This window comes from Bemisia tabaci, chromosome 4 (assembly GCF_918797505.1).
Source record: "Bemisia tabaci chromosome 4, PGI_BMITA_v3".
Taxonomy (NCBI): Eukaryota; Metazoa; Arthropoda; class Insecta; order Hemiptera; family Aleyrodidae; genus Bemisia; species Bemisia tabaci.
The window spans coordinates 54,921,988-54,944,718 of record NC_092796.1 but is presented as its reverse complement, the minus strand read 5'-3'; the positions used below and the strand labels follow the sequence as shown (position 1 = coordinate 54,944,718).

The 22,731-nt window shown below is 38.6% G+C and overlaps 2 protein-coding genes across 3 annotated transcripts in view; one reads left to right on the top strand and one right to left on the bottom strand.

Moving 5' to 3' along the window:
* Positions 1-168: 168 nt before the first annotated feature.
* Positions 169-20,860, bottom strand: LOC109034105 (MKRN2 opposite strand protein). Its single transcript, XM_019047052.2, has 5 exons — positions 20,724-20,860; positions 5,802-5,936; positions 4,248-4,325; positions 2,228-2,437; positions 169-1,480 (listed from the first exon to the last, which is right to left on the bottom strand). Exons 2-5 carry the CDS (start codon positions 5,927-5,929, stop codon positions 1,237-1,239), a joined length of 660 nt encoding a protein of 219 aa, XP_018902597.2. The 5' UTR covers positions 5,930-5,936; positions 20,724-20,860; the 3' UTR covers positions 169-1,236.
* LOC109034106 (protein eyes shut) overlaps positions 7,683-22,731 on the top strand; it is a 38,921-nt gene continuing 23,872 nt past the window's right edge. For both annotated transcript variants that reach the window (XM_072300082.1, XM_072300083.1), the window contains exon 1: positions 7,683-7,734. The gene's annotated coding sequence lies outside the window, so the exon portion shown is untranslated. The remainder of the gene's footprint in view (positions 7,735-22,731) is intronic.

Here is a 22,731-nt window from a genome sequence, read left to right as displayed (position 1 = left end):
CTTATCATAAAAAAGCAGTTTTCTCGCAATAATTCTGAACGTGAAAAATGTAGTAATGTACAATTCTTCTATGCAAAGCTACTGATAAGGTAGGATAAGTGGGATTTTGAGTTACGACGGAATAAAAAAACCAAAAAAAAAAAAGGATAAGAAAAGAAAAACAAAATATTAAAAGTGAAAAAATAGTTATAATTGTAAATTACACCCTCAAATGAGTACTAAAGTAACAAAAGATTTATTGAAATTTTAAAAATAACATCACAGTCTACTATAAATAACATTTTTGTTAATTTAAAGGGATTGGTTCATATTGCACTTAGCATCGCACCATAAATATAAAAGCAACCATCTCTTAATCTGCTCTTAATATGTGCTTTCAAGTAATAACCATCAGCATTTCTTTTTATAAATATACTTTGACCCAATACACAAAGAGAGGAGGACAATGAATTTTAAAAAATAATTATACATTCCATTGAAATATTTTTTGTGTCCCTCTTAAACTTTGCAAAAATTTTGCTCTGAGCTCTCTTATTTTGAAGGATATCAAAATGCAAGGATGCTTTGAGATTTAGTGGACACTGAAATCCCCTAGTTTCTTGCAATCCACAAGGCAAAATTTAAAATCTGTAGATCCTTCAGAAATAACTATGCATCTATTTTAACATTGGTTAACTCTGTCTTTCTTTTCTGCTTTTGTTCATACCATATGCCAATAATTTATGAAAAAAGAAATTAAGCGAATGTACTGAAAAATCGAAAATGTATCATAATTTTAGTGCCTAAACGAACTGAAATCTATGCTCTATTGATGAATGCAAATTCAGATAGTATTCTACAGCAGTCACTGCTGCTTGCTTTTGAAATTTTTAAGACTTACACACCACAGATTGCATTGAATATTTGATTTGGCAAAGATTCAAGCCGCTTAAAAAAGGCAAAGAAGATGACATTTTCAATGATAGTGTATATGATCTCACTCCTTTTCCAGAATCACCGAAACAAAATGAAAGTATTTTCTAATGGAACTTGAGAGAGATGGATCGCAATGTGTCCTTTTCATTCAAACGGATTTTTAAAATCAATTCAAATTTCGATTAACATTCGAACAAATTTGTTAGGTAAGCTCAGGAATATATTTATCGGCTCATTCTATTAGTAATTTCTTTTTATTATCAAATTAATGCATCCAAAACCTACAAACATTTAAATGTGAGTGAGAGGGAAAACAAGAGATCATTTCGACGGTAACAAGAGAGCAGTTACTTTATCAGTGCGAGGGTCATGAACAACGTGATAACCAAAATCTTTCAGTTGGCGATACAGCGCAATGTATTTGCAAGCAACAATTGTACGAGGAGTGACAAATGTGGAGCAGAACTTTTCTCTACTCGCGGCAGCTGAACTCATGTTACTATAATGCAAACACCGTACAAAGAATAAAACAAATGTATAGCAGTTGAATGTGTCTTCATTGTACCTGAAAAAGATACCAGATATATTTTGTATTATATTCTGACTCTTGAGGAGCAAAACAGAGGACTGAAATATAAGTTGTACGCTCTTGTGTTGGTGACTTCACCTTTTGTAATAAACAGAAAATGACAGATTTCAGTGTCTTGCTTTGAGTATTCATACCTTAAACCTGAGTAAATAATTTTTCAAATACTGTTGAAAAAGTACATGAAATGAAAAAAAAAATCCCTAATTTAAATTTGGGGTTGATGCATGAGAAAAAGCTCTCACTACAAATTATTATGCAGTAAATTTACAGTTATTATTGATTGCAATGAGGAAACTTTTTGATTTCAAATTTTGATTGATGTGGAGCTTGACCGCATAAAGCTTGAAGCAGAAATTTTGCAAACATCATTAACAGTAACCACCAAAAATTCTTAGCCTTTATTATGGAATTCATAAATCGGAAGAGGCAAACAAGTATCCATCCATAAAGCTTGAAGCAAAAATTTTGCAAACATCATTAACAGTAACCACTAAAAATTCTTAGCCTTCATTACGGAATTCATAAATCGGAAGAGGCAAACAAGTAGCCATCCATGCCTTGAACCTAAACATTATTTCCAAATGCACTATGGACAGAACTATCTAGAAGATAAATACGCCATTGAATAAGAAACTATAAACTGCTCTAGTCAAACTGTGTACCTGCCCACTTCACTGATCGGAACAGACAGTAAAAATTGTGAAAGATGAAACATCAACTTACTTTTCAGGAGTCCAGCAGTTTTGCTGCGCCATTTCCTCTAGCGTGTCATCCCAGTGTGACTTCCATGCATCATCCTCTAATTGGTTGACCAACAAGCACTGCGACCACGATTCAGTTCTATCCTTGCGTAATCCCCCGTTGTCAAACTCTATTACGATACCTTTTGACGTGGTCACGCCTATGTGCAGGTCTTGAGATATTCTGAAGTTACTAAAATTAGGGTAAATAATTCATAAAAGTAAAATAAAAGAATTAAACAAGACAAAATTTTAAGAAATTGAGGGTTCAAAGGTTCTGGAATAAGCGACTTGCTTACTTCCTTTTATTTGCGAGAATGCATACATATCAATGGCTTAAATGTAGTACAATACGCATCTCCATTGCGGTGTTTCAAAATTTCTGCTACTAAATTTTTTTCTGAAGAGGAACAAGTCAACTTTATAGCTTGAAATTTAGGTATACAGAATATTCTACTAACAGAGAAGAAAAATCAAACAAGTGTTCAAGAAATTATGCTGACTTGTTTTCCAGGGGAAAAATAAAGTATGACTGGAAGTCTGCAACGTCGCAAACGGGAATACATGGTCTCGCACCCTAGCTATTGATATGTGTGAGCTTCCATGTAAATGCTTAAACGGATTACACTTTGCAATAAGGAACCACTATTTCTGGATCTTCCATAAAAGCACCTTTCTGCATAGGGAAACCAATGGCATATAATGTTGTTCTAAATTGAGCCAGAAATATTGGTTCCTTACTGCAAAATGCAATCCAAACGAATATTCGTCTATGCATCTGGAATCATGGGGTTCCCAAGTAAAATTGAGTCGGCCTGACGTCAGGCTGATTCACTTTTACTAGGGTTGAATCTCACAAAGCATCCCGTTGTAGCGAAAAATATACATGAAGAAACAAGGAGAGAAAAATTGTGTACAGTTGAGCCCCGCCCCACCACTGTATTTTTTCAAGAATTGAGACTTGAAATTTTCGAAGCGTCCATAGGTTAAAGAACACTGCTTTTGGGACCCCTCAAATTTTCTGCAAGACCACCTACCACGGATCATAACTCTCTTCTTCAAATAATAACTTGTGATAACCACTTGTGATACATTATTGAAAAAAAAACCTTTGGAGATTAATACTTAAACAAGAAGGAGCCTTTTCCTAACAATAAGCATGTTCGGAGACGCCGCGTGGCTTTAGAGGCCAAATTCCAAATATTTCGTCCCTCGGCTGACAAAAGGGCGTAACTACACTTTTGATGAGCCCGGGAAATCATCGAGCTATATGGGCGAAAGGGTTCACCGTGAAGTGTACTTCCGTCGTTATGCCAGGAGGACGATCAGTCCGTTGCATCATTTCAAAAACCTGATATACTTACACTTCAGCAGCGTGGATTAGTGAGTAAAAGTGGCTGTGTGGTTAATTTGTTGGCGAGGAGTGACGACGCGCGACGCATAAGAATCGCCTTCATTGAGAGAAGATACTTCCTAGCGTGACCGCGGAGGCCAAATAGTTGCATCATTTGAAAACATGCTAAGCTGCACGTAGATTAGCGAGTAAATGCAATCGATTCAGATAAATTTTGATAAAGAGTGACGCGTAAGAGTCGCCTTCATTGGGAAAAGATACTTCGAGCGTGACCGCGGAGGCCGAATAGTTGTACCTATCACTTGAAACCCCAATCAATAGTGAAGCGGCACATGAGCGATCGCTTCAGACAATTTTTTTATCAAGAATGATGACGCATAAGAATCGCCTTCACTGGGAAAAGATACTTCCTAGCGTGGCCTCGGAGGCCGAATAGTTGTATCCCTTGATAACTCAACCAACATTAACATAGCAGCTGCAGCATGAAGATAGGCGAATAAATGTGTGATCATTTCAGATACTTTTTTTATAAAGAGTGACGGCTCAAAAAAATCGCTTTGTCATTGACAATTTTGAAATTTAATCTGTATTTATGTATTATTAAGTTATATGAAATTCCGCTGGAATAGATGAAAAAAGTGAAACTCACTTTAAGAAGTCGCCATTCGTTGGTTTCAACAAAACAGAACATGGGTACTGCTTGGCTCTGACGAATGGATATGGAACTCTATGGAAAAAACATAAAGCAAAAAATGAACATTCAAGGGTATGTGAAAAAATAGTATTTCAGAAACAGTGCTGAAAAAATGAGCACAAACAGAACTTAGATCAATAAAATTTCGATGAGGAAACTCATAAATCACGTATCGGTTTGCAACGTTAAGGACTTCCTTTCATATTCCGTTTTTTAAACAGAAAACTACTCAACATCGAACCTTTAAATCTTCCGTGATTTTTCTTCTCTGTGCGAAAAAAAAAATATTGTGAAAACTTTATGAAATGATGTTGATTTGTTCTCTTTCAAGGAAATAAAAATGGGTGCTGGGATTTTAAAAAATCTCAAACGAGATACATGGTTTGGGAGTTTAACTGTCGATTTGGAGGAAACTATGCAAAAAAAGAACATACTGGTGGGTGAAATATATGGTACTATGTTGATACCAATATCCTATCGACATGGTACCAACAATTCCAACAAACGGTACCAACAAGCAGAGATCAACGTGGAACAATGTTAAGGCCAACTTAATAGAATGTTAGCATTGTTTTGGTAGCATGTTGCTATCAACGTAGTTGGAGATGCCCCATTTTGGTGATAACATCCTCTCAACGCAGGGCCGGATTTACCTACTTGCCGCCCATGGGCCGCTAGTATTTTGCCGCCCCCTTCTCATTCGTTATGAAACATCAATGAAAACCATCAAATGAACGTGTCAGCGGGGGAGGGGTGCATATGACGCGTCTACTGGTGTTGAACACATTTTTTGGGGAAGCCCTATCAACACTACTAGCAAAAGTTCACGGAACTTTGCGCGAAAGTTAAGTTTCGTAAACCTATCTCTGTGTGGACAAGGCCTTCCATTCATAAGAAATGAACGAAAAAATTATGAAAGAACAAACATAAATGTGGATTAATGATTTTAACTTCCGCCGCCGCGTCTCGCAGACCGCACTGTGTTTAACGCAATGCGTGAAGTATTCGTGCAGTCTTGTAGGCGCTGATATGTGTTACATGCCGATCGCCGCGCCGAGGGCTTCTCCTTTTCATCTCAAGTCCTCGTCATCATTTCTCTCCAGGTAAGTCGCGCCGTTCCAGGCCAAATTGCGTGTTTGGTTTCTCTCTTAACTCGACTAATTAAAGGTGCTGCCTCTTGTATCACTGAGAGATGACAAAAGTAGAAATTACTATACTCTCAGAAAATTAGAGATTTTGTCGCCTTTTCTCGTTTGTAATTTTTTTTTCTAAATCCGAATTTTTTTTATTCCTACATTTAAAAAAATTGCAAAATTTGCCGCTCCCTATAGATTTGCCTCCATGGGCTGCGGCCCATGTGGCCACCCCCTTAATCCGGCCCTGTCTCAACGTGGCATCAGCATGCTAGTTTTTAGGAGCAAAAAGACTTGGTGATTATAATTCGCTGAGCATTGCTGATTAATTTCAACATTTTTATTTTCAAAATTAGAAAAATCGACCATAACTAACCTGAAAGGAACGATAGTCTCTGACTCATTCAAATGCTTTCTACAAACTGGACAAATTTCTGGTAATTCCAAGCAAAATACTTGGCACCCACAGTGATTGAAACAGAGGATACCTGGATCTAGATTCATGTCCTATCTGAAACAGACGCAGAAAAATGATTCATGTTTAGAAAAATATTTGCGGTCAAAAATGTTTAGAGTCATCTAACAAACCAATAACAATGTTTGCAAAAAATTTGCCGCACGAAACAAAGAGGAGGCGCTGAAAAATCACGTTGACATTTTCGTATCTAATATCTCGTTGTTTTAACCGGCGCGACGTTCTAACTTCATTTCAAAGTTTTACAGGAGAATATGACCAGCAAGTACGATTTATGAAAACCATCATTAATTTGCAGCCGTGCACTTTTAAAAATGCAAAGCTGCATACAAATTTGCAAGGAGCGTAAATATGATAGAAATGAAGGCTGCATTGATTTTATAGCAATCGCGTCTAAGGCAGCGTTTAATTCCAGACGCCGAAGACAATCTAATAGGAATAGAGATATTATGTAGTATGTGAGTGGCGCGCTCCTTGAAGTGCAAACACGCCTTCAAACATAACACACACTTCTGAACGATGCCTAACAGTGGCGAAACGTGAATCATCGAGCGTCAATATTTCCCCATTTGAAGCTATGGTAAAGGATCGATTAACAAGGTGTTCGTCGCGAACACTCTGTATATCGAGCTTTTTTCATCAGTTTAAATAGCAGATCAATCGATACATGGCAAGGCACGCCACGCCACTGATGGCTTAGCTCGTATGGCAGGCGCATAGATTTTTTCGTGGTCTCAACAGGTGTCATTGTACAGTACCTACATTAAGTTTAAAACTTTCTTAATAAATTTTAAACACAAAATTTTTTCTTTATCACTGTTCACAAGGACTACCTACAAACGAAACTGATCAGCATTCCAATCTTATCATGTTACTTGTATTAAACCAACCGCACGCATTTCCTGATACAAGTGTTGAAAAATAGGCGTAAAAGTCTTCATTTAAAGACTAGTTACCTACGAATAACCAAAAAAACATAATATTACAATAGGTACTATATGTATGATTTAAAGACTACAGGGTCATTTACATCGTATGCGTTGGGGGTTACAACACATTTTTCTCTAGAATGTGTGCTTTGGGAGCAAAAATAAATTTACCGTATAAGTGACTGAATATTAGAAGATAGTAAATAAAATCTTGAATGGTAGGTGCTTGGTTTCCATAAAAACAAAATCTCAAGAGCTCTCCTTTAATTTTCAAGCGACACTATTTTGAAAGGACACATGACAGCGAGAAAAAAAAGAAAGGAAAAAAACAACTATACAAATTCATATGCAAAAATAAAGTTTGGATTTTCAAATCATATTTGATGCTGGTGCAGACGTTCGGTTCCTCGTATTTTGCAAAACGTCAAGCGGTTGGTACAGTGAGTAGATTTTCACTGATTTGAAGTACATATTCAGCGATAACTGAACAACATTTGGGGAGCAAAAGAAGTATAATCCAAGAGACATTAAATTGCACCTTTCAAGGAAACCACAATGGCGGTCCCTCCCGAAAAAGATCGTTCCGAAGTACGCGAGTTTTACTGCTCCATTGTGTTGAAACATCGTGGACAACATCAGATTCAGAGGGGCTGACGGACGAATCGGAAGTTCCATGGTAATTAATTATTTTAAAATCAAATTCAGGGGGGAAACACTCGATGGACCCGTGAACTGGGGCCATTGTTAGAAGTGGCTTGAGAGATACGAGGGGATGAGTCATAGTGTTGACATGTTTCCATGACAACGCCGGCAAATCAGCTTGCCACGGAAGAGCGCGCTTTAATGGATCGTTAGTAGTGCTTTTCAACTACCGGCATTCCTCCGCGATTCCCATGGTCAGTTAGGTAAGTCACACTCCTGAGCTTATGGTAAAGCATGCTTTTCATAATTTGATTATTCGATGAAATAATGCTTTAGTTGGGCAAATTAAACATAGCTAAGCGACAACAGTTACAGAGGAACCTTCAAGTAGGAGGAAATGTCGGTTGCTTCTTACTGGAGACGGTGTTATTCGGTGTGAATTTAAGACGGAGATATTTGGTAGGGAAGCTATGTTAACCATTAAGTTCATGTCTATTATGCGAAAAACCCGTCAGGGATAAAGGAAATAAACTAAAGCCTTAGATGAATTATTTTTTGCTCTTTAAAATGCATTGGGGGGAAAAATATTGGATTGAATCGGATTTTTATCGATAAATGATAGCCGCTTCCAGATGGATGACTTTTACACAAGAAGATTGATATGAAACAATAATTTATTTTTCCTAAAAATCTTTAAAATGTCACGAAAATGGAAACTCATACCTTAATTTCTTAATTAAAAATAATATGCCTAGGAATTAAATGAAAGTTCACTTTGGATGAATACTTAGTCAATTACTGGTTGGGGGAGGAGAGGGGATACAATATATAATTTTACACTAATAATTAAGTTAAATAAGTTCTTACATGTTTGAGATAAATATACAGCGAGTGATAGAATTTTCGTTGAATGGAATATTTTCGGTCGAAGAAAAACTTATCGATTCTTCCTAAACCGCTTTATCGAAAGTCATCATTCAAGATAGAAAAATTGAAAACCCATGGACGTAAATTAAAATTTTCGTCAGTTGGAGTAAATTTACTTTATAATTGCATTCATTTCGTTGTCCAATTGCCAACCAATCGAACCAATCGGTTTTTGGTCATTTGAGAAATGAGTGCAGCCTGTGCAACTTCTTTTGTTTTTTTGGAAGTCAGACCTTGTTTACCATTCGCCGCAAATCAAGGACTGAATAAGGTAAACACAATATCTTGTTTCACGTAAAATAACAATTTTTATATGCTTTCGTAAATACTGTGACTGTAATTTGTGCAGGTATGTGAACAAGTAAACTCATTCAGAGATTACAGGGCATATTACACATTTAGACAATATCCAAACTCAAATCACGCGCGAAAAATTGGCGTTTACGGATGACTTTTCAGACTCTTTCCAAGTATGGGAAGAGAGCCTAAACCAATGTAGGTCAAATTAGCTATTGAAAACAAACTTCCAAACTCATGAATGTGTCTAATTATCATTAACACTAGACGAATTACATTAAAACGCTTGGCTACAACTATTCGAGCTCTGCGGATGTCCGTGTTGCATGTGCGCAGAAGTGAAGGCGTTTTGACTATCCAGGATCAAGACGGAGAATTGAAAGCGCTCTGTAATTTTGGATCCTTTTGGTACAGCCCATCTTTACGCCGCGCCACGGGTGATGCGGTGAGTGGCTATAGAATCAAAACGCCTTCACTTACGAGTGTATGCAACGCGGACATCCAAGGAGCTCGAATAGTTGCATCCAAGCGTTGTGATGAAATTCGATTTGTGTTCGTCGCATGTGATAAACTGAGGCCACTTTGCTCGTTTTTCATACGTATTAACTTAATTCCAACGTTGCCCACTAAGCCGATTAAGTAAACTATTACTGATTTTTATCGTGACATTGTCAATTTTACGAAAGGCAAACTGATCGTTTAGTTGGAGTGCCTTCAATTTCGTATAACACTGTGGCACAACACCTCCACTGTGAAATAGTGAAGCGCCATGGCACGTGGGACGCTGCGGCGGGGCCAGCCAGCCAGCACGGAACACGCAATGGCGCCTACAAACCTAAGGGATACCTCAAGCATTGCGCAATGCGTGAAGCATCTGCTTAGGTTTGTAGGCGCCAGTGCGCGTTTCGTGCTGCCGGCATGCACGTCGCATCACTCCGCTTTACGCTGGGGCCTATTACTTAAACTCGCGGAGTCAGCGTTTTTCAACTCATGATTTTTATATGTTTGCACACTCTGCATGGATTACTATAATTTAAATTGATAAAAAAAATATATATATGAAAGGAAAATTTAATGTGTGTTTTGTAAATATTAAGGTGTTTCCTTGTCGTATTTAATGATTTTCAAAGCTTATTAATTTTTTCTTTTATATTTTTTGCTTTTACTGTGCTGCAGCGTGGTGTGAGCGCAACCAAACGCTCAAAATAGGACGTATTTGACTCTGAAAGATCTATGTACAAATGGGCTAAAACCGAAGATTGCGTGCCTCTCGGGGTTTTCCCTCTTTTATTCATCTGTGCGTAGTTTTTTTCGACCCAACTACTGCTCATTGACTTTAATATCGATGCCATCGTTTAGAAAAGGTTTTACAAACATTTGCCACGTTTTAAAAATGTAAATGTTTTTAAAATAAGACAATATTTTCATTTAAAAAAAAAAAGTATTTATAAGGTTTATTTTTCATCGAAAATTTTAAGGATGGAAATAAAACAAAAAATTCACCCATGACAATTTAAAAAGATTGATCTAAAGAAGGAAATAACATTTCATTTAAAAAAATGAGTTACCACAACAACTCTTCCGTCCCTCTCAATTTTCTCATTTCATTATTGTCAGTATAATTTTACATACGGACTAAAATATGACACTTGAACCAAGTCACTGTTGCTCTTTTCACGCGTGGACGTAAACTACTGGACAAAACAGGTGTGCGGACAAAAAAACCGTTGACGGAATGCCCTGAAACCCTAATTGCATTCAAACGACATTTTAGCTTATCCAAAAGGAATTGAAAAATTCCAAGCAGAAGTGTACATTAACCTGTGTTCGGTTTAGAACCCAGTGAGATAGGACCCAAAGCTTGTATAAAAAATATCTTGCGTTACTGATTACTTCAGCGTCGTCGAATTAGAGGACCAGTAGACCGGGCTCATTAAAACTCCAGTCAATGATAAAGTATATAAAGGAATGTGGCCTAAAGTTCCTTGCATAAAATCTTAGGTGAACCAAAAATCGTGTATTCATCCTGACTATTCCTTCATTTAGGCATTTGTGTTTTTGGGATCTGTCCCGACACTCTACACTTCCACTTTTGGGATACGCATTTCTCGCTTTTGGGGTTTGAGTATAGTCTCTTCAAACACGTCCCACCCATCAAAAACCGACTGTGTCAGTGCCTCATTGATCTTACGCAACGAGGTAAGGAGTTACCAAGTTGGCGAGTGCAACATGGTGCTGTGGTGCTTCAACCCTCCTTTGAATCTGATAATTATTAAATTGCCAAAATTTATCCCCTGAATAAATCTCAAGTCCGAATGTATCCATCTAACGCCTCAGGTTAAGTTCCTAGTCACACCCCTTCATCACACCATCATTTTGTCAAAACGAGTAAAACTTACGAAAGAAATGCAGTTTTCTTTCGCAATTATAGTTAATTTAGACCAACGCGGAGTTAAAATGGTTGTATCACAGAGTTACACTACTGAACATGGTTAGTTGTTCGTTATGTATTTGTCACGCAATATTATCTTAACACACCGATGAGGAAATTGACGTATCCTTCAATCTAGTGGTTATGCAATTCGAGTTACCCAGACTCAGGAATTGTTATCACGCAGTTTACTATCTTAGCAGCGCTCCATTTAACATTGCAAAATCAAAGTTTATGAGGTACACAACTAGATATCACGATATGCTTAAAAATACAGCAGTTTTAATGAATTCGGAGCCAGCTGACCAAGTACATGATCAGCACCATATTGTTACCGTACATTGATATAATGACAATGAAAATATCGCTATGACATCAATTTGATGGTCTTGAGACCGACTCAGATTTCAAAATCTTAGCATTCTAATGCAATGTTGTCAACAATGTTGTTTTGAGGACATGTTGATACCATGTAGAGGAAAACACAAATTGGTGCCGTGTTAGTATCATAGTGGTCTCTTTAATCTAGTTGATTCCATGTTGCTGTCAAGTTGACTTAATACTGATAGTAACATGATCCTAAACAAGTGATATTAATGACCATAATTATGATCTCAACTTGGACCTCTTTGGCTGGAATTTCAATAAAGTCCGAATTTTATTTTATTCCGTGACCGGTGACAACCCTGTATACGACAAGGCAACCTCGCTTCGGAGACCTACTTAAACAAACGAAGGAACCAAACAAGGGTGAACAATATCGACGACGGTGAGAGGGGGTGGGGGTTACGGGGGGATGGGGAAAAGGAGGGGGGCCGTCGCGACGTGGCCGGTAACAGGTACTGCAAGGGTTGAGAAAGTTCAACCAACCGTCAAAATGCGTTCGCTGCACGCACAGAATCGAACTCCGAATAGCTTCACTCCAAACACCGTTTCCGCTTCCCGAAACTCCTGCATTCCTGCACCTATAGCGCCGCGACGCCGACGCCGACGCCACGCCGCGCCTCCCCGGATCGGCTGGGTGCTAACTGTTACCACACCTCCCTTAATTCGACGCCCCCCCCCCCTCGCCCTACCGTTACTTGGAATATTAGAAACCAGGGGGCTCGGATTCAACTGATCGAATGCAATATTTTAGTTCGGATGTTTTTAATAATTGGTATTCTTTGACTTCGGTGATAAAATTGTGATGAACTCCCTAATCACCTCTTCTTAGATGTATTCTTGAACAGGGATAAATATTTTGCTTCATTACTAGCACGACGATCATCCTAAATACGCAGAGTTTAAATAGATTCCGAATCAATTTTAAATATATTTAAGATGAAATAGTGGAGAAGTTAACTGAAAAGAATAGTTTCCACTTGAGGTACCATTTTCCCTTGCCTGCAGGGCCGGATTTAGGGGGTGACCACATGGGCCGCGGCCCATGACGGTAAATTTAGGGAGCGGCAAATGTTGTTTGACCTGGTGCGGCACGGCGCAGAGAGCAATGATGACGAGGACTAGAAATGGAAAGGAGGATTCCTCGGCGCGCCGGTCAGCATGAGACACATATTAGCGCCTACAAGACTCCATGAATACTTCTCGCATTGCGTCAAACGTAGAGCGGTCAGCTCAGCAGCGGTTGGCGTGAAACTCATAGTGCCTACAAGACTGCATGAATACTTCACGCATTGCGTCAAAAACAATGCGGTCAGCAGCGATCGGCGTGAAACGCATAGCGCTTACAAAAACTGAAGGAATTCTTCACGCATTGCGCCAAAAGCAGTGCAGTTGGCGCGATGGCGATGGCGGAAATTAAAATCATTAAACCACATTCATGTTTATTCTTTCATAATATTTTCGTTCTTCTCTTATAAATGAAAGGTCTCGTCCACACAGAGATAGGTTCACGGAACTTAATTTTTGCGCAAAGTTCCGTGAACTTTGGCAAGTGTTGAAAGGGCTATCACAAAAAATGTGTCCAACACGAGTAAACGCGTCTTATGCACCCCTCCTCCTCCGGCACGTTCACATGATGGTTTGTATCGATGTTTCGAAACGAATGAGAAGGGGCGGCAAATAGGTAAATCCGGCCCTGCTTGCCTGTAGACTTGAGGGGCAAGGCTTCCAATGTTTTTCCATTTTTTGGGCAGGGATACTGGATACTTCGCCGAATATAAATAAAGGCATCTAAATACATCATACACATAATACATTTGAAATTTTTAAATTTGAGCACCTTGCGAGCGCGAGAAATGTGGCAGCTGTTCAAATCCATAATCGTGATGTGCCGAGCCTTCCTCTTATTCTTCCACCTTCCAAAGCTCCGTTCATGTCACCCCGGCATCCATTACCCTACCCTCCGCCGAGAGCGGGGGTTAAAATATTGAGCCTCAAAATATGAGAATTGGAGAGCTGACGCCCTGCCTACTGTCTCTTAACTCTTCACCTTTGTGACTGAGACTCCCCCTGAACCAAGTCGGGATAATCTTCATAGATTGACGATGGATTCGATTCTATTGCCTTTCGAGAACGAAGCTTATTCCCCCGTGCTCATTGACCTGATAATAATAGGAGTTGAGTGAAAGCTGTCAAGTTTGTTGCGAGAGGGCATGTCAATGGTGCATTATGGAGTGATGTCCTATTGATTTTTCTTATGATTTGTACCTGCCATGGTTACTATTATTGTTTTTCTTTTCTTCTCTTTTTTTTAAAAAAAAATCTTGACTTTGTCTCTGAAGACTATGAATTTCACGGCGAAGACATATTTTTACCGAGCAAGAGCTTGACTCGGAAACCTTACGGTCGGCGGGAGTAGCTAAGAAAATTGCTCGACGAATTTGGGATATAAGGAGGTGTACGTCTATTTAAAGTCAGGTAGGAGGGAAGTAGTGATTTAAAGTCCAAAGTTACGAAATTACTCAAATAGTGGCAATTCCTTAAAGTTAGCAACACTCTTTTTCCTCCGTTTAAATGTATGGAAAACAATCGATACTTGGTGAGGAAGCTTGCCTCACCTGAAATAGATATTTTCAATAGATTTAAACGGGGGAAAACATTGTCGCCAACTTGCAAAATTGCCACTAGACTCAGATTAATGCGAGCTTTTGAGGAAAACACATCTTTTTCTGGCAAAAACGCACGATACAATATAATTAATGAGAGAGAGGCATATGAGTTTAAGATGGCGAAGCGTTGGAAGAATTGCGATGCGTATGCAGGAGCTGGTTTCTAAACTTCCCGTTGTGTAAATTCTCGTTTTATGTGCAAGAATTTGAAGAAAAGACACATCGATGGTGAAACTGCGGAAATGTGCATCTCGGTTTCGTTACAGACTTCCTGTCATGCTTTCTTTTACACAAGGAAAACTAGTGAACGCCATTTTTTGAAAATTTCAGTGATTTTTTCTCTCTCTCTGAAAAATATTCTGTGAAAACTCCAAACCACGACGTTGGTTCGATCTCCTTTCAGATATTAAAATGGGAGCGGAGATTTCGAAACTCCGCGACCAAGATACACATTTTTGCAGTTTCACCGTCAATATGATCTTTCCTTTGAGTTCAGACCATGTGTAAATGCCCTTTTGGAAAAGCTTCCATTCTTCCTTTTTTTCTACTCTTTCTTGTTGCCTGTATTATTTTAATTTCCCTTTTTCCGTCAGTTTTGCTTTTCATTTTCCTCCATCCCAATCAGCTAGTAAATGAAATTTTTCTTCGAAGACCCGCACAAGAAACGGATAAAAAAACTTATTTTTACTCACATGCGCGTAGAATTTGATAAGCGGACGCGTTTTGTCGGTTCTCTCTCTGACATCCTCAACTTGAAAAAGGCAGCAATTCTACGCGCAAGTGAGTAAAAATACATTTGTTAATCTGCTTGTTTCCTGTTTCCATTGTCTCCTTCTTAATTCTGGTGAACAATTTGAAATCTCATAAATCCCTCCGATCCAAAAAATCGAGCCCGAGTAGTATGCTATACTCCGCACTTCATGAAAAACTAACTTTGCGAAGATAATTATGTTGTTAACGCGAGAGTTGACGGCAATTGGAGGAAAATGCTCATGCGAAAGTGACAGTTGATGGATGATACCGAGGAGCGACAAAAGATCAGCAACAAGTTCGCCTTTTGCAAAAGATCCATTAGCAACGCCAATGTGGGAATTAAGCTGTCAACAATCTGGCGCCGGCAAACGCGGGTAGGGGGTAATGGAAGCTTCGTCCGTAGAAAGCGACGCGCGAAAAGTCCCTCAATAAATCAGCAAAGTTTCCGGTCGAGGAAACAAAGATTGAGTGCCCCTGTAGGAAAAGTACAGCCATGCCGGCGCAATTCTCTTGTTGTTTTCACCCCTTTCAACCTTCGATGGAAAAAAATATTTGGACTTGCCGTCAAGAAGATATCCTCTTGAGTTAAAAATAGAGAATCACTAGAATCAAGCGGGTTTTTGCTTGATACATGCTACTTTTTTCTTGATAGATTCATCTCCTCCTCGGCAATGAAGAGAATCGGCGGCAAATTTAAGGACATCTATAGATCAATTACGTAACTTTTTCAAGAGTTCCCTAGGACAATAGGGACCGATGAAAATTATCCATTTTAAGAGAACTTTGCTGGCTACTCACTTTTAGCTATGTATTTTTTTCTTAGGAATACACATCCGGAGGGTTTTAGGGCATTCCGTCAACGATTTTTTGTCCGCACACCTGTTTTGTCCAGTAGTTTACGCTCACGTGAGAAATAAGCAACAGTGATTTGATCCAAGTGTCATATTTTAGTCCGTATGTAAAATTATACTGACAATAATGAAATGAGAAAATTGAGAGGGACGGAAGAGTTGTTGTGGTAACTCATTTTTTTAAATGAAATGTTATTTCCTTCTTTAGATCAATCTTTTTAAATTGTCATGGGTGAATATTTGGTTTTACTTCCATCCTTAAAATTTTCGATGAAAAATAAACCTTATAAATACTTTTTTTTAAATGAAAATATTGCTTTATTTTAAAAACATTTACATTTTTAAAACGTGGCAAATATTTGTAAAACCTTTTCCAAGCGATGGCATCGATATTAAAGTCAATGAGCAGCAGTTGTGTCGAAAAAAACTATGCACAAATGAATAAAGGAGGGAAAAACCGAGAAGCACGCGATCTTCGGTTTTAGCCCATTTATACATCGATCTTTCAGAGTCAAATATGTCTTATTTTGATCGTTTGGTTCCGCTCACACCACGCTGCAGCATAGTAAAAGCACAAAATATGAAAGAAAAGATTAATGTGCTTTGAAAATCATTAAATACGACAAGGAAACACCTTAATATTTACAAAACACACATTAAATTTTCCTTTAATATATATATTTTATTTATCAATTTAAATTAAATTAATCCATGCAGAGTGTGCAAACATATAAAAATCATGAGTTGAAAAACGCTGACTCCGCGAGTTTAAATAATAGGCCCTGGCATAAAGCGGAGTGATGCGACGTGCTGCCAGCACGAAACGCGCACTCCGCACTGGTGCCTACAAACCTAAGCAGATACTTCACGCATTGCGCAATGCTTGAGGTATCCCTTAGGTTTGTAGGCGCCAATGCGCGTTCCGTGCTGGCTGGCTGGCCGCGCCGCGCCGCAGCGTGCCACGTGCCACGGCGCTTCACTATTTCACAATAGAGGTGTTGTACAGTATTATACGAAATTGAAGGCACTCCAACATACCAACAATATTAATGACAGGCATCCTTTAAGAGTGTGGAACTTTTCTTGCAAAATAAGTCGAGATAAGAGAGATAAAGGAACATTCTTGAGTATGCCGTCAAGATTTTATTTTGAATCAAGAATAAAATAGGTGAACAAAAGCGGGTTTCTGCTTGATGTAAGTGACTTTCCTTTTTAGAAAAGCATCTTTTCTTCTTTAAGAAAACATTATTTTCTTTATTAACTCATAAGGAAATATTCTCGGCGGTAAATTTAAGGATATTTTTCCTTAAATTAGGTCACTTGTTCCTCTAATGAAGTTAAACATCACATACTAAACGTTATTAAATACAGATGCTAGGACAGTAAGTTTTTCGACTACTGCTCTCTTTTTGTTGTCGTCACTCGATTTAATTTGCGAGGGAACTTCATGCTTTTGAAAGATACCATCAATCATGATACGTTCGGGTGCCTTCGATCTCATATGATACTGTGCAACACCTCCGTGGCGAAATAGTAGCTCGAAGCGCTGCGGCAAACCAGTGCCGATGCGAAGTTATCATGCGCAGGAAAAATATGAGATCCTTCAGCTGAGGCAAATCAAAAGGTTTCCCAGTTCAGGTATAAAAATATGGGATTTTCTTGAAAGATAATTAAGTCCTGTTGCACCAAAGAGGTGTAGAGAGTTTTAGTGAATTTTCTCTCATGGAAATGAAGCTCCCTCATTTTTACCAAAAATCTCAATTATATATTTTTCTCCGTTGGAGCAAACAAACAAAAAAACGAACAAAATTTAATTGGGCAATTTAACTATTTGCATGAAAACGATTGTGCGGATTTTTTTGTGTGGAAATGTCGGTGAATTTTCTGTTTAGTACGAAGCAAATCCCTTAAAATTTTCAAAGAAATCCGCACAAACGATCTTTTGTAAAAAATTATATTGTTCAGTTAAACTTGGCCATAGCTGCTGTGGCTCGGTTCCTTTCTGCTGAGCGAGGTCCGTTTGGAAGCGCTCAAAGCTAGGCTCTGGGACCACGGAGTATTATTCCGATCGTATATTTTACAAGCTTTAATAGAGCCGCAAGGTTTATTGACTTTTCGGCATAGTATCGAGCAATGAACTCATTAAAAATTGGTTGGAAACCTCGTTTATACAATATCATTCCCTTTCTTAACTCTTCTTGTGATCGTACTAGTAAGTGCATCTCGTCTTGGAAGAACAGGTCATTCGTATGGTCGCGTCACGCTTGTAACTTTGAAAGAGTCCTCTTAATATTTATACGTACGATTAAGTCGTGCGTATCACAGCATGAAGCTCAACCGAGAAAATGTTTTCCTATTGGCAAAGACAACTTGCAAAAAAAATCATTTTTAAAACGCTCTGCCGTGCATGATTCTTTCCGGTCTGTGGACCAGGGGCTTAGACGTCAGAGGTTACCTGGAGATGATAATAGGACGAAGGAATGAGAGATGATGCAAAAGAAAACTTATTTCAAAGCTATTACGAATGCCTCGCGTTTAACGGTTGATGAGCATTAGTCCCGCATGAAGTTCCACTTTCTCTGGTATCCGCGAAACAGATTTTTCTGGCGAAGCGTTTAGAAATCGAAAAATATTGAGGCGGACTTTCATTTTCCACCTAATGCTGCAACCACAAATCAATCTTCTATCCGTCAACTTTCAAGAACATACATTGTTCGAGTAAAAGAATGATGGAAGCTGTAATTTTTCACGTCACATACCCGGATACAGGGATAAAGTGAAAAAGTTGCAAGTCAAGCTTTTTCATACTTATTTTGTTGTTGTTGCGTGAGGACGTATTTTCGTTTCAATAGCACCTAGTCACTTCCGTAGTAAACTATATCTATGTTTAGCTGGAAAACGCTGACTAACAATAAGAGGGTGCTGTAGGAAGGTAAAAATTATGTCATTGATTCTTCCGAAATTTTCGCGAGTTATTTGAAAAGCGCTTGTTCACGGGAGAAGGAACCTTCGCCTTAGGGAAAACAACTTTTCCTAGGCGATATTGAAAAATCCAGGTTTAAATTTACAACGAAACGATTTTGGGCGAGTTGCGAGCGGTTTGATTAATTTTTATACTTCAACATTTTTCCTCCGAAACACAGCAATGAAACCTCAAATTTCATACAACTCTAATTTATTTTACCTCTCAAAAGAGTTTTCTCACAAAAATGTTTGATAATAACCTTCTTCAGCAATGATACAAATAATTTTGACTTTTTCGGCACTTCTCAATTCCTAGGGATAACCAGAAATTCTAAAATATGCTTGAGGCCAACAATTTTTGACACCTTATTACACGAGTTCTCTTCAATTACTATTTCGTGCATATTGATGAAGAAAAACTTCCACTGAAACAGTTTCCCCCCGGATCAATCATCATTTATACCCGTGATACGTAAAGAATAGTATCCCCGCTCAAGATTGCAAGTAGATTTTTACAGCTCTTACTTAATTGTCGCAACTTCGAATTTCCACTTTGAGACAAAAAAATGGATTGAATTTCATTTACTAAATCAAACGAGACAGTAAGGGAAAGAAAATCAAAATGACATAGGGGCTGATTATTGAAATTAATAGACAAAACTATAGAGAAAGAAGACATAGGCAGTATGGAGCGATCCTATTGGTTGAGATGGGTCGTTCCTTTAGACTAAGGGAGAAAATAATGAACTAACTGAAGGGTCTCGCGTGGGTTACCGTTGTTAGCCTACTACCTCCTTTGTCCATCGTAACCACCAGCTTCCATCGATATAATTCTTTGACATCCCTTTTGTCTTCTTTGTCTACAGTTTTGTCTATCAATTTCAATAATCGGCTCACCGGGTTACAAATCTGGATATTAAAACGGCAACGCTGATTTCCTAAAATGCGGAATACGTTTCCGAAACAACTGCATATGATTCTTTCATCTTGAACTAAAAAAAAATATAAATAAGTGCATTTTCTGCCGATTAGTTAGGTTATATCACGTTGAGGGAAGGATTATTATTTTAACAGTCCACCCTGAAAGTAATTGATAGCGTAGTGTAGCCTTGAGAGAGTCTACGAGATGTCGAACGGGTCAAAGTTTCTGCAAATTGGCTAGCTGCTAAGGCTCACAAATATTTGGGGCTTCAAATGAACGCAATCATGAAGATTAGTATAAAAACGACACTCTTGATTGCGAAAAAGAAAACCGAGGACACCCGCGGCAAAAAGGCTTATGAGGCCTGCAACGCTGCTAAGATTGTGCAACTCAGCTCTTCATAAGTCCATATTCTACTCGGTTATGTATCTAAAGGTGCATGTTTCTTATTCATTTTCCCAGAATAAGCGCAGACTTTTGCTTTACTTTCGAATGAAAATAATTCGGCGGTAAAATAATACAATTTTACTGCAAACAGCGTAAATAAATGCACGATCTTAGCGGCACTCCACTGAAAAAAAAATCTCGGTGTATTTACTAAGAAAAGGGTAAAATTACCAAGAATTCAGGGTTCTATTTGATCCCAGTTTTTTCTTGGTACAATTACCATTTATGGAATTGGTAATTTTACCGAGAAATCTCGGTAAAATTATTGAGCTTTCTCGGTAATTTTACTGGACCTCGGTAAAAATGCCAATCTTTTTTATCGACTGTGGTTGAATTACCGAGATAAAATGGCAAAGTTACCAGGAATTGATTACCAATAAAAGTGGTATTCTTACCTTAAAAAAACAGTAAAAATACCGATTTTTAGGCAAGCTTCCTAGTATGTCTTGGTAAAATTACCAATAATTGGTAAAAAAGTGAGATGGTAAAGGTACCAACGGACCTTCGTAAAAACGCCGAGGATTCTTTTTCAGTGTGTAAGCCTTCAGGACCCTCTACCGAAGATGTGCTAGAGTGATGATGACGGAAATGACACAATTAGATATACCTGTGATCAACAATCGGTTAAAAGTGACGAAACTTCAGAGATTTTACTGGGAATTGGAAGTAGAGGACTTGAAACCTCTTGAGAAGATTAAAAAATAAGGGATGAAAAGGCAGGAAAAAATCACAACTACAAATCTACGCAAAGGAGTGAATCACAACACTAAACTGAGATAGCGGACGAAAGCCAAGAGCCCGCGGGCAAGAGTAAACTGAAAGCGAGACGGGATCATGAGCGCATGGACCAGTAAACCGATTTTGAACTACACACTGTTGCCAAAGTTAGCACTGGTATTTGAGTTTTGTACTGGGAGTAATGACCGAAGCTGGAAACAAAAATAAAAACGTTGAGGTAATTCGACAAGTTAAAGGCGAAGAAGACTGTGGGTGCGTCGAGCCACCTATTAAGCAAAAAAGTTCCGTCTAGTAAACTTTTTCGACATCCGACTCGAAACAACACTCACCACGAGGGTTAATATTCCTGCGACCAAAATAATATAAAATTCCTGAAAATAATTTAAGCATCATCCATTCATACCTGAATTTCAACTTCACCGGGTACTATAAAGATGAGGCTACACCGGAAGTACACAAATCCAGATATTGTACAAATGCTGAAATTCTAGGTTCACTTTAAATTTTGACGAAGAAAGGAAAAAAGAAAAGCGAGTCCATTTCATCTAGGGGCGCATTTCAGCTGTTTCTTACCAAAAAATTTGATTTTGTGAACCCTCGACTAAAGCTGGGCACTTCCCATCAAGCGGTCGATTAGTCATAAATCTGATTAGTCAAATGGAACGTATAATTTTCGCGTCCGGATATTTTGCTTTAATTCAGTTTCAACAGAGGAGGTTTTGCGGGAACGAATAGTTAAAAAAAAGCTTCCAGGCTCGATCGGTTTCCGGCGAAAAATTTTAAGTGAAACCAGTGTTTCAGCAACATTTGTTCGATATCTCAAAGTCTGCCTCCTGTTGCTATGGATTCACCTTAAAATGCGCAAAAAGATCTGCTTTGGCGCCTAAAAAGAAGCGAAATACGTGATGCTTAGTCGTGATTTCCGTAGGGTTCTTGTCCCTGACTTTTCTTCCAACATTAACAAAATTAATGCTTTTAAAGTGCGTGATGCATCTATGATTATCGGTACAATTGTAGAAATAACATACAAAGATGCAATTATTTCAAGGAATTTCAACAACAATTGCATCTTGGTACGTTATTTTTACAATTTTCACAATTTTGTTACAAAAATTCTACAGCCTCTTATAATTTTAGGGCAACATTAAGCCACTGGTACCGTACGGATAGTGCAGGCGAGGTAAGGTCTATATTATATCATCCCATACGGTAAAAGCATAAAGTTACCCAAGAGGCGAAAAGGAAATATATGACAACGAGGGGGCAGAAGCAGGTGATGTGACTCGGAAAATGAAGGTCGGAACTTCCGGCGTCCGGCCCGCGGGTTGCGGCGCAGACAGGAACTAGAAAATGGACGGTTCTGCTTTAAGTATCACCACCTCTGCTCTGTGTTCATCCGAATGTTAACAAGGCATCTAGCTTATTACAAAATCGAAAGCTTTCACACTCCGTTACTCTACCGCTTGGGTCAATTATGTTCAGCACCGGTCGACAAGCCAATTACACGAACAAATGGTGATTCTGTAATCGGGGATTATTTTCGATACGCTCGAGGGCGGGAGCCCTCAGACCGAATTTCGTCGGGAGAGTCACGTCGACTTGAATATATCTGAGAGGTGGCTGGACCCAATAGGCTAAAAAGCACGAGGGCAAATAAGTAAATAAAATCAAAAAGCACTTTTCAAATCGGATTTGCGTTCTTAATCTTTCCTTTTGATTTACAATACTCATTCTCCGTACAGCGGCTTCTCCGTAATGGAGAACTCCACGTGACGAATAAATCCAGCTGCCCCTTCAGATTCGCTAAAGAGTGAGTACTGCAAATCATTTGCAGAAAGTTCCCTATAGCATAAGTAGCTGTCCAATGGGTCTGTTTC